The 18,492-nt window shown below is 42.3% G+C and overlaps 1 protein-coding gene across 4 annotated transcripts in view; it reads left to right on the top strand.

Moving 5' to 3' along the window:
• The first annotated feature begins 250 nt into the window (after positions 1-250).
• The window catches only part of FMN2 (formin 2), a 394,366-nt gene continuing 376,124 nt past the window's right edge, over positions 251-18,492 (top strand). For 2 of the 4 annotated variants that reach the window (XM_055373745.2, XM_031015559.3), the window contains exon 1: positions 391-2,109. In XM_055373745.2, coding sequence (XP_055229720.2) covers positions 492-2,109 — 1,618 coding nt within the window. In that variant the 5' untranslated portion in view covers positions 391-491. Of the gene's footprint in view, positions 2,110-18,492 lie in introns of all 4 variants that reach the window. The other 2 variants (XM_055373763.2, XM_055373751.2) reach the window with 2 other exon arrangements.

Genomic DNA, 18,492 nt, shown 5'->3' with positions numbered 1-18,492 from the left:
GGTCCAGCAGCTTTGAAGATCGGAGTGCATCTTCCAGCTGACGATCTCTTCGGTCGGGGACAATGCATTCGATTCGCATGGTGGAGATTAAAGTCCCCGAGATAGAGGAAACGTTTTTCGCGCCCAGGTTCAGCGAGGAGCCGCGCGGGGGCCGAGGGGGCGGCGGCGGCGGGCGGGGAGCCAGGCCCGAGCTGCGTTCTGCGCAGCCATTGGTGGGCGCCGCGCTCTGCACTGAGCATGTTCGCGCCCCGCCGGCCCCGAGCCGCAGCCGCAGCCGCAGCGACGGCAGCCACGGGAGCCGCCGCGCATTATGCAAAGCGGCGGCAGATGCGAGCGGGGCCAGCCGGGCGCGCGTCGGCCTCCCCTCCCAGCGGCTCCCCCCGCCGCCGCCTGACTCTCCCGGGAGACTCCCTTGGCCCGGACCTGGGGCCGAGGAGGGCCGGGATGGCCTGAGTGCCCGCGGCGCGGCGGCGCAGCAGCGGGATTGCACCATGGGGAACCAGGATGGGAAGCTGAAGAGGAGCGCAGGTGATGCTTTGCACGAAGGCGGCGGTGGCGCCGAGGATGCGCTGGGGCCCAGGGATGTGGAAGCCACAAAGAAGGGGAGCGGGGGCAAGAAGGCGCTAGGCAAGCACGGCAAGGGGGGAGGGGGCGGCGGCGGCGGGGAGTCGGGCAAGAAGAAGAGCAAGTCGGACTCCAGAGCCTCGGTGTTTTCCAACCTGCGGATCAGGAAGAATCTGTCCAAGGGGAAAGGCGCCGGCGGCTCCCGCGAGGATGTACTGGATTCCCAGGCCCTGCAGACCGGGGAGCTGGACAGCGCTCACTCCCTGCTCACCAAGACTCCGGACCTCAGCCTCTCGGCGGACGAGGCCGGCCTGTCGGATACCGAGTGTGCGGACCCTTTTGAGGTGACCCGTCCAGGGGGTCCTGGGCCTGCCGAGGCTAGGGTCGGGGGCCGGCCGATCGCCGAGGATGTGGAAACTGCAGCAGGGGCGCAGGATGGACAAAGGACCAGCTCGGGCTCGGACACGGACATCTATAGCTTCCATTCGGCTACGGAGCAAGAGGATTTGCTTTTAGACATCCAGCAGGCGATCCGCCTGCAGCAGCAGCAGCAGCAGCAGCTCCAGCTCCAGCTCCAGCAACAGCAGCAGCAGCAGCAGCAGCAGCTCCAGGGCGCCGAGGAGCCTGCAGCGCCCCCCACTGCCATCTCCCCTCAGCCCGGGGCCTTCCTGGGCCTGGACCGGTTCCTGCTGGGGCCGAGCGGCGGGGCTGGGGAGGCCCCGGGCAGTCCGGACACCGAGCAGGCGCTGTCCGCGCTCTCCGACCTGCCCGACAGCCTGGCCGCCGAGCCCCGGGAGCCCCAGCAACCTCCGTCCCCTGGCGGCCTCCCGGTCTCCGAGGCGCCCAGTCTCCCGGCAGCCCAACCCGCGGCCAAAGACTCGCCCTCCTCCACGGCTTTTCCATTTCCCGAGGCCGGGCCGGGGGAGGAAGCGGCCGGAGCCCCCGTGCGAGGGGCTGGGGACACGGATGAGGAGGGTGAGGAGGATGCTTTTGAGGATGCGCCCCGGGGCTCTCCGGGGGAGGAGTGGGCCCCGGAGGTGGGAGAGGACGCCCCGCAGAGGCTGGGGGAAGAGCCGGAGGAGGAGGCGCAAGGACCTGACGCCCCCGCGGCCGCTTCCCTGCCCGGCAGCCCCGCGCCTAGCCAGCGCTGTTTCAAGCCCTACCCGCTCATCACCCCCTGCTACATCAAGACCACCACCCGGCAGCTCAGCTCGCCCAATCACTCCCCGTCTCAATCCCCTAATCAGAGCCCCAGGATCAAGAGGCGGCCGGAACCCTCCCTGAGCCGAGGGTCCAGAACTGCCCTGGCCTCCGTAGCCGCCCCGGCCAAGAAGCACCGGGCCGACGGCGGCCTTGCGGCCGGCCTGAGCCGCTCGGCTGACTGGACGGAGGAGCTAGGCGCCCGCACGCCCCGGGCGGGAGGCTCCGCGCACCTGCTGGAGCGCGGGGTGGCCAGTGACAGCGGCGGTGGGGTGTCCCCAGCACTGGCCGCCAAGGCGTCTGGGGCGCCCGCGGCTGCGGATGGCTTCCAGAACGTGTTCACAGGTGAGCGCGCCCTGCTGCTGGCCTCCGGGTCTCAAGTCGCCTGTCAGTCAGGGCCTTCCCCTGCCACCCGCCCTCCCTGAGCTCTGGAAGGCGGTGACCTGGTAGTGGCACATCTCTTCTCCGTAGGGAATCCTTTTCCGCCCAGCGAGCTCACCCCCCACGGTGAAATGACTTGGACATACTTGTTGGTTTTCTGTGTTCTTACAAGATCTTAAGGGGAACAACTTAGTTGTGTCTGTCCTAAGTTGCTCTGCCCATTTCATCAAAATACCTGCTATTCACAATGTTTAGGGTCACGCCAGGGAGATAAACTCCTTTTTCGTCTTGTTAGCTAAACCGTCATTCTTCTCTTTCATTTTTCATCACCACAGCATTAAAAAGAAAAAAAATTGTTCATGGTTCTTTCGCAAGAGTCGGTTTTGGAGGCACAAATCATTTATTCCGGTACGATCCAAAGGCAGTCTCTGACCGCTCTCATAGCTGTGTGTATTTGTCCACGTTTGGTATGTATGTGATATGTAGTTTCTATCTTGCAGCAATCTGGGTTCCGCTGCTTAGTGAAGTTAAGCGGTCACTCGCTCCTGTTTGCTGCTGCAAGAAAATTCGATACATGCTATTAGAAAATTAATAAATAAATAGAATAGTAGGGATAATTTTCATTCGGTTTCATGGTCCAGCCCAGAACAGCCTGTAGTTTGGAGACAGTGAAGGTGGGAAGGTCAAAAGCACATCTAGTCCAACTGGTACCTCCCCTCCCTGGCATATGTTATAGACTCATACCCAAGGCAGCATAAAGCACAGCCAGAGTCTATTTGCTGTGGTCAGTGTCAAGCAGTCCAATGAGTTTATCCTAGCTTACAGGCTTACAGGGGCCAAGGCCTTACCTTAAGAGCCCAACATGTTTACCTAACCTCTATTCTTAATTATTAAATGAAATAGAGTGTTAGAATTTAATGAATCGAAAAATATGAAAAGTTACATGACTACTGATAGGTTTATGATAAATATTTGAAGGATTAAACATTTCAAATGCAATCTGAAAATTTTAAAATCTTCTGTTATTTTAATAAATACATTATCTGTAAAACATTGCTTAGATGAAATTTCTCGGCACAGACAGCGACTTCTTAGTTGACTAAATGCTGGTAATATTGGGGTAGCTACTTTTATTGACCACATTTTAATTTTCATCTGTGGGCCACCTTTTATTTTGCCCTTATAGGGTCTTACCCTTAAAAGTGGCTTCTTCCGTTCATTTCACATACTCTTATTTTTCTTCTTTTCCACCTTCTCTTTATTGTGTAGATTGTTAAAAAGAATGTTTGTAGTTTTATACCCACTAGATAAATTGTAAAAAAACAAAAACAAAATGCAAAACAAATAAAAAAGAAAGATCACTTTTGATAGAAGAAGATTGGAAAGTTTTTGCATTAATTTTTGTGAATTTAATGTTGGTAAGGAATCACATATTTTCTCTTTATCTAAGTGACATTCACGTATATAGTTTTTTTAAAGTGAAAATAATTCACCATAATGATTATCAATCATTAATATTAATGATAGCTATTCCTACTAGCATAAGACTTTGGAAATTTATTTATTTCATTCATTTAGCAAATATATATATGTATATACATTTGTAAGCATATATGTGCATACACACACACACACACACATTGAGCAGCCACATTGTGCTAGGCAGTATTCTAGATGTAGGTGATACATAGACCATTAAATCATGATTTTGCCTTTCTAAGGCTCGCTGACTAGTGAGGAGGAGACATGAAATAAGTGCAGTGCACAGAAATATCTGTATAGATATAGACATGCAAATCACTGCTGGGAACATCACGGATGCAGTGGCTTATCTGCTTGGTGGCAAGGGGTGAGGGAAGAGGACTTGAGAGAGGAGGATTGAACAGAGTCCTGGAAGATCACAAGACCCTAAATAGGTTGAATGTTTGTTTTCCTTTAAAAAAACAAGTGTCTTCTTGGAACTTGCATTTTAGTTTAATTTGCTAAGTATTCCCAAATTTGAAATTTGGGACTCTTAAAAGAGTCCTGTATAGGAACCACCTGGGTTTTGTTGACCTCTCCAGGTGATTTGTTTTTTAAATTGTGCAAAGTAAAATTGCAGAGCTAGTCATTTTTATAAGGACATCACCTATTTTGTATTTGATGGTTGGATACAGCTGGTTGGTAATCAGCAAATATATTTTTGTGTAGCAGCTTCCATATGTTTATGTCATTCACTCAGCATTGTTCAGGAAAAGAGGATCAGTAGGTTTTACCTAACTTTGTAACTGGTGGGGAAATGTAGATAGAGAAAGAGGTGAAATAACTTTCTCAAGGTCACACTGTGATTCATTCAGAGGCAGATCCAGAAATAGAAACTGAGTCAATGAATCAAGTCTACTGTCATTATTATTTCTGTTTGGATATACAATGTTTTAAGGCCATATAGAGAGTAAAAACTGTTTATAAAAAATGTGATCAGATTTAGGGCCTTTCTTTAATTAGATTTTCCAGTTCCTGTTTTTAATAAGGTGTCCTCCTTTAATGGTTGAACATCTGGCCTTCCTTGAGCTGGATGAAGGGTGATTGTTGGCCAGAGTGAACCAGATTTTCTCTAAGCAGCTCTCATGGAAACTGTTCTTATGGTGGTCAAATGAATCCAGATTGACACAGGCCCTTGTGTCTCAGCTGTCAACTCTTCATGTCATCTGCCACTACGTTTGCTTCTTTACTCTCCTCTGCTATTTTTTTATGGGTGTCTTGGAAATTACCAGAGGCTTGGGGAACACTGGCATTGTCCTTAGGGAAATTTCTTTTTGGCCTTAATTTTGCATGTATTTGGATCAATTAATTGCCAGCTGCCTTTGAAGCAGGTGATCATTATATCTATAAGCTTCCATAAGCATCTTTTATTTTTAAACCATAGAATGAGGGTTGTCAGCATTACAGGAAGAAACAGATGTTTTTCGCTTTTTACCGCCTTCCAAATGTAGGGAGAAAATACAAGTGAAAAGGGATTTCTATGGCACATGTCTGTGTCTCTTTGGTAGATCCAAAAACATTTAGCAATGAGGGAGACCAAACTTTATCTTGTTTTAGCTATTAAGAAACTGATGATGCCTTAGGCCATTGCATTTAAGTATTTCATAATTAACGTGTTTGAAATACGTCTTTTTCAGTGTTTAGTAGAAAAAATGGCGTCTGAAATTCGGGAGGTTCCTTTACATATTAAGTATAACAGAAGCTTGGTACTGGAGTTTTGCAGTTAATTAAAGTTTAGATATCTAACGTGTTAAATTTGTGATGCTAAATCGCTTTTGATAGGAATCTTTCCCAAGTCAATTATGTGCTTATCTTTTTTTTAAAACACATGGAATAAAAGTTTAATCTGTTTAAAGGGCTTAATGTCATCTTCAGGCACATCATTGTTACATCTTATAAAAACATTAGTGATGTCCTCAACAGCTATTGAAGTGTGTGGGCTGTTGGCTTCAGTCTGTAGTTTCTGAGTTTTTGTGTCTGTGTAGTTTCTTGATTGATTTCTTGCTGCCAGCTATTTATTGTTATAGCTGCCTTTTTTTTTTTTTTTTTTTGAGACAGAGTCTCGCTCTGTCGCCCAGGCTGGAGTGCAGTGGCACGACTTCTGCTCACTGCAAGCTCCGCCTCCTGAGTTCACGCCATTCTCCTGCCTCAGCCTCCCGAGTAGCTGGGACTACAGGCGCCCACCACCACGCCCGGCTAATTTTTTGTATTTTTAGTAGAGACGGGGTTTCACCGTGTTAGCCAGGATGGTCTTGATCTCCTGACCTCATGATCCGCCCGCCTCAGCCGCCCAAAGTGCTGGGATTACAGGCATGAGCCACCGCGCCCGGCTATAACTGCCTTTAGTTTCTTTGCTCCTGTCCCTCAGTTTTTTTGTAATTTGATTTTTCTGATCAATTTGCAATTGGCTTACAATTCCTGTAATTATGATATTGGTTACACTTATTGTACTTCTAAGTGCCAGACTCTGTTGGTGCATTACATAACTATCTGTAATCCTTAACAACAGTCTTGAGGTGTAGCTGTTTATCCTCATTTTTCGAATGAAAAAACCCAGGCTCAGACAGTAAAGTAACTTCTTGTCTGAGGGCATTAAGCTAGTAAGTGGCCCATCCAGGATATGTCCTTAGAAAACCAAATCTGTTAATATGTATAAGATGAAACCAAGTAGATCAGTGAGCTTTTGGAGGACTAGCTAATTACTAAAGTGCATAGGCTCTAGAACTTGGATTGTGCAACTCTGATTTTGGCCTTTCTAAAGGTTATCTTAAAATTTTTTTTTTTTTTTTTTGAGACAGATTTCACTCTTGTCGCCAAGGCTGGAATGAAGTGGCGTGATCTTGGCCCACTGCAACCTCCGCCCACTGGGTTCAAGCAATTCTCCTGCCTCAGCTTCCTGAGTAGCTGGGATTATAGGCGCCCATGACCACACCCAGCTAATTTTTGTACTTTTAGTAGAGACAGGGTTTCACCATGTAGGCCAGGCTGGTCTTGAACTCCTGACCTCAGGTGTTCCACCCGCCTTGGCCTCCCCAAGTGCTAGGAGGCCTATCTTGATTTTTATATCAGTAGAGGGAAGGACCCACTCTAGGAGTATGCATTTTCTTATACGGCTTGGTAAATTGCTACATTGGATTTTTTTAAGGCCAGGAGTAGTTTGATTTCCAGCAGAGCCCCTGACAGAGTATAGATGTCCAGTTAATGTCTAACGAATGAAGGTCAGAATCTGCCTGATATGTATAAAATGTCTTATTATAAAAGGAAAGGGGTTTATATGAATGCTATGCTCTCCCCTAAATACTGCCTTACTGGGTTCCATATATCAGAGAAGAATTTGGCGATGTAAGCGGGGACCGGAACACTGATCTTCAATCATTTTAGATGGGTCTGAAACATCCTTTCTCATGGTTTCTTTAGGCCTGTGGTTTGGATGGAAGTCAAGTGCACCAGTAGCTTCAGTGATGGGTTTTAATGACTGCTTTATGAGTTGAGGATGGGCCTAGTTTTAAGTGCTTTAGGCGTTTGGATATAAGCCATGCGTATTTGAAATGGAACAGGTACTTTTAGTGCTTTTCCTTCTGATTCTTCTGAAAAGATACAGAAAATATACAGTTGGATGAAGGTAGCAGTAGTTACTCTAACTACGTTTATTCTAGGTATATTTGCAATCCTAGTTTTGCTGTTTAGCTAAGTGAGTCTCCAGTAATTTTTCCTCATATCTATGAAGGTAGAAGAATAATTTCAAATTAATACTATTAAGATGAAATGAAATAGCATACATAAAGCCCCTACAATTCTTCCTGGTACATGAGAGGCACTTAACTGGGGCTATTTGCTCTCCTGACTGGATTTATTATCTTAAAAAAAAAGTCATTGTTCAAAGTGATCAGAGCCAAATTTGTTAAAACAACTCTGAAATTGTATACAAAAACTTAGCAGGATATGAACTGACCAGATACTAGTTGAGCCCAAGTTTTTTTTTTTTTTTTGCAAATTGTTTATGTATTATTTTTTCTTTTTTATTCTGGAACTGTAAGCGTTTTGTCACTTATCAGATATTCTGTGGCGGGGGGTTGGATAAGGAAAGCATATGATGGGGTGTGGCTGTAAGATTTGGGGGAGGGTGCTGCTTTCCGAAGAAGGGGTGGGAAGAGGAGGCGGTAGCTGACACCCTCAGTGTTTCTGCTCTGCACAGCATCTGGCTGCAACCCCCTGACTTTGCAGCTTTACCTTCCCACGGTCTCCTTCATAAATGCTCTACTTTACACAAACTAATCTGCTTACTGTTTTATGAACATGCATTTCATTTTCCCGACTTTGTGCCTTTGTCTTGCAGCTTTACTCTCTTGGAATACATGATTCGTCTCTTTTGCTTTAGCATTTGAAAAGTGCTGATTGAATTCCATTTCCTCTTTGTATCTTTTCCAGCCAGACCTTACTGGCTGTCATCTCACTTTCTCTGTACTTTACTGTCTAGATCATATTATATATGCTTCTTGGATTTAGGGATTCTTTGGTCTTCTTTCTTGCCACCCTCTGCCTTTCCTTCCTCCTTGCCTGTTCACCTGATTCCATCCATCCATCATCTCCTCTCCTACTAATCTGTCCACAGATATCTCTTCTGTGCCTTGCTCTGTGCCTGTCAATATGTGAAAAGCACAGACTCTACTGAGGTCTTGATGAATACTTGCTCATTCACCATTTTTGGCAGTGATATAGACAAGTTGAGTATCCAGGCTTCCTACTGGCAATTAAAACTAGTTGAATTGAAGCTGGAAAATTGCTAACCTCTCTGGGCAGTCAAAATTAATTATTTTCAATGAGGTGTGATTGAATCAATGATACTTTATAGAACTTATGTTGATAGAAGAATAGCTATTCTTGTTTCTGCAGGTTAATGTTAAAATAGTAATGACATTACAGCAACTGACCTTCCAAATATAAATGTTATTGTAATGAAAGAAGAGGTAAAGGGAATAGAGAAAATTGTATTCCTCTGTTCATTCCTGTTTTGTATTCTAAGTACTAACCTGATGCTAATAAAAGTTAGCATTAAGGGACCATTAGGAAGAAACAAAAATGTACTGCCTGTGACTTGATAGTTATTAGATATCATTTTAGTGACAGTAGAAACTTTCTAAGGCTTTTTTATCTTAAAATATAAATATATGGAAAATATGACCTCAGTCAGTTCGGAATGGTAATAAAGCAAGGTAGTCATAACATCAAAATTCTAGGAATGAGTAACAATTATTTCTGGATGCTATAATAAGATGCTAACCACACTAGAGACTTATTATCCTTTTGATACCTACTGCTCCACTATGGGTGAGAAGGAGGGAAGAATTTATGTCTTCTTCCTTTGTAAAGATGTACTTGGAAGTGTTGATTGGATAGGAAAATTACTGCCTCTATTCTGTGATCCAGTCAGGCTCCAACCTACCAGGAACCCACTGGAAGCTTTATTATCTGTTACCCTAGAGCTGCAATGGACTGAAAATAGTCCTATTATTTTCAGGAGGAATGGAATACTTTCTTGAGAAAATCAAGCCTATATTATGTTTCAAAATTATGCTTAAAAAGGCTTAGGCACTACTCAGTTGAGTCTTTTTTTGTACTTCAATCAGAAGGGTTCTTTGTTGTAGTACCTGGTGATAGAGCGGACACATACGGGAAGAAATTCTGTGTCATTTAAATGGTTGTTTTAGGTACGCAGGAGGGGAAAGAATGTGTTTCAGTAAGCTAGTGTCAGCACTATGGGAAGAGGCAGGCTGAGAACAATCTATTTCCCTTTTCCGTTTTACCACCAGCTTCCTATTAGGGCACAAGTCAATCATTTCTTGCCTCTTGTTAATACCCTGGCTCCCCAGGTTGGAAGAGTGAATGCAATCTTGCTGGGAAGCGTCTTCCTTCAAGTCAATTTCAGCACTGTGGTTCTATAGAAATGATGATTCCAGCAGGTACCTTTTCTGCCTAATAGGGATGCTCTGTGTATTTAGAGCTTTCCTTTATTGGTAGAGCTGAAGAAAATTCCTATGCTGGAAGACCCGTTTATACCATGGAGTAATTGATGGTGAGAGTGGTGATGTTTTGACTTTGATAGTTTTGATCAATTTTTGATTCATGCTGAAGGAGATTTGCATTGGTTAGACTGTCATTATCTGACAATAGGACCGTGTGTGTGTGTGTGTGTGTGTATGTGTGTGTGTGCCTGTGTGTCTGTGTTGTGTGTGTGTGTGTTTGAGACAGGGTCGTGCTCTGCCACCCAAGTGGGAGCGCAGTGGTGTGCTCATGGCTCACTGCAGCCTCAAACTCCTGGTCCCAAGCAATCCTCCCACCTCAGCACCTCAGCTTCCAGAATAGCTGGGACCACAGGCATGAGCCACTATGCCTGGCTACATTTTTTTTTTTTTTTTGAAGAGACAGGGTCTCACTATGTTACCCAGGCTGGTCTCGATAGGACCTTGTGTTTTTGAACACTGATATAGTGATTATGTATGATGGTTGATCCTGTGTAATGAAAATGTATGAAATGGAAAGCTATGTTATATAATGTATGGCTTGAAGATTTAGAATATATGAAGGCTTTCTAATATTGGCACAAAATATACTGAGTAATTACTTTTAGCTTCATTATCTGCAACGTAAGTCATCTCTTGTTCTTGGATGGATTGTAGGCTTTGCATTTTTCATTATAGTTTAAACTGCTCAATAAAAGCAGTACTATTAATTCTCTTACTTCAATATACTTTAATATATTGGTTTTTGTTTCATTTTCAGTTTTTCCTACTATTGAATATGCTTACTGAAATACTTTTTGTGAGTCTGTGGTATTCCATTTAGAAGTGTGCATTGATATTAAAAATTTCTTAGAAACTAGAAGGTTAAAAGGTGTTGAGAGTTCCTAGGTTTTTTACTTTAAAAAGAAAAAAGTTCCATTGGCCTTAAACAAGTACAACTTGTTTGAGCCCATTAAGGACTAGAATAGAACTATTTCAGGATCCCAAATAAATGCATTTGAATACTCTGTGGAGAGTTTTGTAAGGACGCTCTTCATTATTGAGATACAAGCTTTATCTTTTAAAAGTATAATAAAAGAAATGAGGTAACAATAGGGATAATCTCTGCAACTCATTTTTTAACCTATATACTTGTAGATAATTGGCTTCTTTTTCTTATAGACCAATACTTGCCTGTTTGGAGAGGGTAAGTTATGTGAGCTCTCTGTGGGAAGTGCTACATTTTGCAGCTAACCAAAATGTTCTTCTATAAGCCAATTATATCTTCTGTCCTTTTGGTGCTATTTTGGTTAAATGGCTTTGGGGATATAAAATGTGTGGATGGTATCCTTGCAGTTTCTTTCAGGATATAGGGTTTGATCTGTCTCTGTTCAATTTTTAGAAAAATCCAGAAGTATGTTGACTCTGTTGGATTCAATATTTTGGGGATAGGCAGAGAGGGTTGTATAAGAACTGCAGTGATTTAAGTGGAGAAAGTGGAGAGACGTTTGACTGGGCTGACAACGTGATATCAGTAAAAAGGTGATCCTTTAATTTTTTTTTTTTTTTTTTTTTTTGAGACAGGGTCTCACTCTGTCACCCAGGCTGGAATACAGTGGCGCCATCTTGGCTTACTGCAACCTCTGCCTCCCAGGTTCAAGAGATTCTCTCACCTCAGCCTCCCGAGTAGCTGGGACTATAGGCACATGCCACCACACCCGGCCGATTTTTGCATTTTTTTGTAGAGACGGGGTTTCACCATGTTGGCCAGGTTGATCTCGAACTCCTGATCTCAGGTGACCCGCCTGTCTCGGCCTCCCAAAGTGCTGGGATTTCAGGCATGAGCCACTGCTCCTGGCCAATGCCTTTAATCTTTAACTTGGATTATTTCTCTAAGGAGACTCATTTGACTCTAAATTCACAGATCATTTTCATATCGTCTGCTTTTGGATAATAAAAGCTAGGCATGTGGCTTTAGCTTTAGCTTGAGGCTAAGCCCTTAAGGTTGAGCCCCTGATTTCCTTTTGTGTGTGTCCTCTTGTCTTTGTCAGTTACCAATAGACTGCTAGAGTTGTGTCTGCAGTTTCTGTGTTTCTCTGGACCTCAGACGTATCTCACTTAGACATCACAGGCCTAGGATATTCACCGTGTCTAAAACTATACTTACTATTTTACCCACCCTCTTAACACCCTCCTTCTGGGTTTCCCAATCAAGGCATTGCCGTCTAGCTTTGCCATATTCTTGGATTCCTCCATCCTTCTCATACTTCACACCCAATTAATCTTTCCATTTTCTCTTTTCTTTTCCTAAGTATCTCTTTAAAATGTCTTCTAATTTCTGTTTCCATTATCTCTACCCTTCCTAGTTTAAATCCCTATCAACAGCCTTCTCAACATTCTTTTGTCCACAACCTGCGTTTCTCCACTCCATTCTGCATGAAGCAAGAGAGTAAATGACTTAACATACAAACTTGAACGGGTTCCAGTATAGAAACATGTCATCGGTCCCCTATCACCCTGAGGCTACAGTTTAAATTCTTTACTATGTATGTATTAAATATATTAATATAGACATTATTTTTTTTTTTGAGACAGAGTCTTGCTCTATCCCCAGGCTGGAGTGCAGTGGCGTGATCTCGATTCACTGCAAGCTCTGCCTCCCAGGTTCACGCCATTCTCCTGCCTCAGCCTCCCGAGTAGCTGGGACTACAGGCGTCTGCCACCACACCCGGCAAATTTTTTTTGTATTTTTAGTAGAGACAAGGTTTCACTGTGTTAGCCAGGATGGTCTCGATCTCCTGACCTCGTGATCCACCCGCCTTGGCCTCCCAAAGAGCTGGGATTACAGGCGTGAGCCACCGTGCCCAGCTGACATTATGTTATATAGCATATATAAGCTATATATTATATATAATAGACATTATATATATTTTAATGTGTATTAATATTTAATCTCTGTAGTTTTGTCACCTCATTGTTCAGGATCTACTATTCCTCACCTCGTCCTAAGTGCTTCAGTCATTTTCTGGATAGCTCATGTTCTCTCTGGTAGTTTTAGGTATTATTAACACTTTTTCTTCCTGGTCCTCAGAGAAAAAAAGAATACATGTGGTTGTATTCATGAGAATCCATTCAGTCTGTGACACACTCGCATCATCAGTCCAGGCAAAACTCGTTTTGTCCTTATTATACTCCCTGCATTTTCACTTCCCATTCTGAAGCCTCTAGTAGACATACAGAACTGCTTTTATCTATTGCTCTCTTTGAATTAGTCTGCATTTTTCTAAAGTATATAGTATTTCTGTTTATGTTTGGTTTATACAAATACTCTGAGTTGCAGACCTCATTCTGTTTCTTAAAAAGAACAAAACAAAACTCAACCACCTTTGGAAAAAAATCTACGAACTTTTCTGGGTGAATTTCCACCTTGTTTTTTGCTTCCCACTGTTATATGGTATTCCTAAGAATGAAAGTCCTGCTGGGTTGTTCAACACCAGGGTCACCATTCACCTTTTATTGTGTGTGAGTAATGTTCCCCTAGAGCTGTTCAATGTGATGGCTCTGGGCACATTCCCTAGATTTTATTTAAACATGAGCATGGTGATAAACATCTAGATTCCTGTACTTCTTGGCCACCAGAGAAAACAGTCTGATGAATATTTCCATACAGAGAGCTATGGGGGAACTTCTCTGGGATATACGTTTGGAAGTGGAATTGTCAGGTCATTAAATAAAAGGTTTTATTTGAGTAGGTACTGTCAGATTAGTTTCCAGAATGCTTTCCTAGTTTATGCTTCTTTAGCGTGGTAAATTGGCATTATCCAATTTCCACTAATCCAATGAGGGGACGTAGTATCTCATTGTTTTACTTTGTATTTATCTGCCGACTAATGCTTTTGAGAAAAACCGTTGTATATTTTTAGCCATTTAGGTTTACCCTTCTGCAAATTGCCTGTTCATATCCCTTTACATTTTTCTGTCGAGTTTCCTGATTCTCCTTGTTTATTCACAGGGCTTCCTGTATATTCTAGCTATTATTCTATTTATTACCAATGTTGGAGATATGATGGATTGTCACTAAGCCTCTTTCTGGCTTTTTCTTAGCTTAGAGACCAGAAATCTAAAAATGACATTTTTCAGACTCCCTCACGAGTTGTGTTTCAGATGTGATTTAGGTTTGATGGATTTGTGCCAGGTTTGGAAGGCCTTAGTAAGTCCTAAGATTGACTTCTGTTGTTTCTACTTGCAAGCACAGCTGAAAAACTCTCTAATTCTTCCAGGGCAAGGTTAGCAGGGATCTAGTGTTCAGGTGCTAGCCTTACTGTTACCCAGAAGTGGGGCTTGGTTCGCCCACGCGGCTGGTGTGGCTAGAAGTAGGCACAACAGTTGTGGAGCTGGCAGCAGAGGGAGCATCCGGTGATGAAGAGTCCTGCTCCTAGCAGTGGAAGTGTACTTTTACAGCCAACGACTTTAGATCGGAGATGAGGCAGCCGCCTCTTTGGTGGCCTGGTCCTGTATGGTGACTTTGTGAGTGGCTTCTAAAAAGATGCTAGAACCTTTTTATTTAGGCTCGCCACGATTCTGTAAACCAAGTAGTACTCTATAGTAAATCTCTTCCTATTTAAATGATTTGGAGTGGATTCAGTTCTATGTAATCATGGGATCTTGATATATAGAGTCAGTTTTAGATATAACAGATCTTCCCCTAATATTTATCCTTCTTTTAAATTTGTAGTGTCCTTGGTTGAACATAAAAATACTTAATTTTGATATAGTCAAATCTTTTTTTTTTTTCTTGAGACAGTCTCATTCGTCGCCCAGGCTGGAGTACAGTGGCACGATCATAGCTCACTGCAGCCTTGACTTTCTAGGCTGAGGTGACCGTCCCAACTCAGACTCCCAAGTAGCTGGGACCACAGGCATGCGCCACCAAGCTCGGCTAATTTTTTGTGTTTTAAGTAAAGATGGGGTTTCGCCATGTTGCCCAGGCTGGTCTGGAACTCATGAGCTGCCTGCCTTGGCCTCCCAAAGTGCTGGGATTATGGGTGTGAGCCACCATGCCTGGGCAAATCTATTTTTAACCTATAGTTTGTGTTATTTTTGTCTCATTTAAGAAATTCTCTTACTCCTAGGTTACAAAAATTCTGCCCTCTGTAGTATTCTATTAACTTTTCTGCCCTCTGTAGTATTCTATTAACTTTATCATCTCACCCTTTACGTTTAAGTCTTTGATGTAGAGTCCTCTTGAGTGTATGGTGTAATAAAGGGCTCAAGTTTTATTTTTCTCCATTTGACAAGCCAGTTTTCCCAGCACCATCTACTAAATAGTCTTTTACTCATTGATTTTTGATACTACCTTTAGGTCATTCCCATACATAGATAAGTCTGTTTCTGAGATTTATATTCATTCCTTTTATGTGTATTTTTGTGTCTTCAGCAAGTACCATATGGTTCTCATAAATGTGACTTTGCAAAATGTCTGATGATCTCCAAAAGAAGTATCTCCTTTTTTGAAGCTGACTTAGTTCCTCAATATGGACTCTAGAGTTTTCATATAAATATTTATTTATTTATTTATTTTTTGAGATAGAGTCTCGCTCTGTCACCCAGGCTGGAGTGCAGTGGCGTGATCTTGGCTGACTACAGCCTCAACCTCCTGGGTTCAAGTGATCCTCCTACCTCAGCCTCCTGAGTAGCTGGGATTACAGGCGCCCACCACCATGCCCGGCTAATTTTTGTATCTTTGGTAGAGATTGGGTTTCACCATGTTGGCCAGGCTGGTCTTGAACTCCTGGCCTCAAGTGATCCACTCACCTTGGCCTCCCAGAGTGCTGGAGTTACAGGTGTGAGCCACTGCACCCGGCCTCCATATAAATTTAGAATAGGTTGTTGAGTTTCTTAAAAAATCCTGAAGTTGTTTGATTGAGATTTTAGTCAATTCATAGATTAAATTGAGGACTGCTTCCACTTTTATAATATCATTTTATCTGAGAATGTGAAAGATCTCTTCATTTATTCAGATCATCTTTTATTCATTTTAATAGAGTTTAGACTTTTCTCTATAAAGAGTTTGTGTTTCCTTTGCTGAACTATTTCCTGATGCTTCATATATTTTATTACTAATGGGAATGGAATCTTACTTTAGTTTTATTTCTAGTTGATTATTAAGGTAAAGAAATGTTTTCAGTATCTATCAGGTGTAAATATGGTATGATTTCCTTTATGAATGTTATTTAAATGTAAAGTTTATTTAGTAAAATCTATAGTTTACAGTTATATGAGATTTTAAAGGTAGTGCTTTTTTTTACAGCAAATAATTGAAATATAATCATAGAACAGTATACATTGTGTAGATTCTTTTGGAATTATTGTGGCTTTCCTTTTAGCATTAAATATGGTAAGTTTTTATGGATTTCCATACACTTTTTGGGGAGCCATAATCCTAAAACCCAGAAACATTATTAATGTTTTAATTTAGTACATTGTGTCTTACATTGAACATTAATAAAAATCTCACTAATTATTTAAAATACTTCAAAAGCATAATTTAAACAACTCTATAGTATTTTATCCAATCAGAACACCATTCATCCCCGAGTATCCGTTGCATACTTTTTCTTAGATTACCTTCTGCCTTTTGGGATGCCTTTGAGACACCTTCATATGATCTTCTTCTTCCACCTATAACTCTTCCTAATTAAATGATGCTTTCTCCCCAGGCTTCATATGTAGTCTGTGTTAACATCCACCCTGAGTAGTCTATGAAACATCCAGCATTTCCCTGCATGTTGATAAATCAAATTTCTAGCTCAGATCTCTCTTGTGAATTTCAGGTGCCAATTTCATATTGTCTTTTAAACATCTTTATATAGATATGGGAATAGTTTCAAACTGAACTCATCTTTTCTCCAAACCCAACCTGCTCCCTTATGTATTATTGGATTCCTGGTAGATAATACCATCTAGCACAGCTCTTTACCCAGTTTCTTAAGCCAGAAATTTGGAAGTGCAAGTTAGCCAAGCTACGCCACTCTTCCTCCTCCTTATATTTAATTAGTCTCTACATCCTATTAAAATATACCTCCAAAAATATGTTTTTAAATACTCATCCCCTCCTTTCCAGGAGGATTATTTTTTTCTTTTTCTTTGAGACAGAGTTTTTGCTCTTGTTGCCAGGCTGGAGTGCAATGGCGCGATCTTGCTCACTGCAACCTCCGCCTCCTGGGTTCAAGCGATTCTCCTGCCTCAGCCTTCCAAGTAGCTAGGATTTCAGGCGCCCACCACCACGCCCAGCTAATTTTTGTGTTTTTAGTAGAGACGAGGTTTCACCATGTTGGCCAGGCTGGTCTCGAACTCCTGACCTAAGGTGATCCGCCCACCTCAGCCTCCCAAAGTGCTGGGATTACAGGCATGAGCCACCATGCCTGGCCTTTTCCAGGAGGATTTTTAATGCCACTCTCCAAATTTTCCAGTAGCTTTCCATTGACTGTAGGAACACAATTGAAACCTCAGATTTATATTCAAGCAGAAGACTGAATGTGTTCAGGATGAAGGAGCTAGATGTGATAGCAGTTTGTATGATTCAAGTCAGCATAAGGAAAGCCATCCCTTACAGAATGTCCAGTGTTGGCATGCATGGTCTTGAGAAGAGCAATTTCGTCATCACTGGAGATGTTAAAATAGAGACTGAGTGAAGATCAAATGGGGTGGTCATAGCCCTGGAGAGGCTGAATTTGACCACTGATATTCTTTCCAGCTTGGAGAGTCAATGATGTGTGACTTGAAAAGTAAGAGCAGCAGCTATGGTCTGTGTGACTCATTCCTTTTATTTGAGACTGCTTTAAATATTTATTTAAAACTCTTCAACCAAGTGATTTTAGAAGCTGCCATTTATTAGAGTGACTTTTATGGATTTAACTTAATAGATACAACAATTAAATTTAAAAGAACATTTTTCTTTTGACTTTCTATAGTTTTTCCCTTTTAATCTTGATTTATTTCATGACCTTTTAAAAAAATACCAGGAAATTCATAACCTGTCATAGGTCCTGAAAAGTGGTTGGTAGTTATCATCGTATGTGTTCTATGATATTCTTTTTTCAACTTCATTAGATTTATTAGATTAAATTTCTCTATTTATTTTTGTCATTTTCAGCCTTTGGTAAATTGAAGTTGGATAGTGTCTTTTTCTCTCTTCCCCAGGAAAAAAATCCCTTGATGCTAGTCAAATTGAACTTTATATAAATTGTAATAGACATGTAGTACCGAGAACTCTCTATAACAAAGTCACTTTTTGAATACTCTGTTTCAGTATGATGTTTTTGCTGTAATTGATGTGGAACACATCTTTTATACCCTTCTCAATATCCCTAGTGTCAAGTAACATAAATGCATCAAACGTGCACCCCGGTTCACCACAGAGAACAGTCAACTTCTTCAAGACAATTATGAAGACACATTGTAGGCACTTGTTCTTGCAGACTAAGAGGATCTTCCTGTAAGAGTGTCTAAATCAAAGGTGTACCTGGATTCAGTGAGTTTTGATTCCTCCAGGGGTAGTAGAGTTTCACTCTGCTTTATGTTGGTCCAAATCCCTTTATTAGCCATGGTCATCTTTGCAGATGAGGGCAGGGAGTTCATCATCCTTGTGTGTTTTCTGACTTGTTTCCTTAATGATTTGTGTAGCTATTGGATTTCACGTTTGTTTTCTTTCTTTGAGACAACCCTAGATATTTATCCTTGTAGCAGTCTTCTTTTTACTATAAAACCTGCAGCATTTTGGACCTAAAACTAGACATGGTAATTTCTATTTGATCATAAATGGCCC

This window comes from Gorilla gorilla, chromosome 1 (assembly GCF_029281585.2).
Source record: "Gorilla gorilla gorilla isolate KB3781 chromosome 1, NHGRI_mGorGor1-v2.1_pri, whole genome shotgun sequence".
Lineage (NCBI taxonomy): Eukaryota > Metazoa > Chordata > Mammalia > Primates > Hominidae > Gorilla > Gorilla gorilla.
Note: the sequence above shows the minus strand (reverse complement) of the source record. Positions and strands in the feature narration are given on the sequence as shown.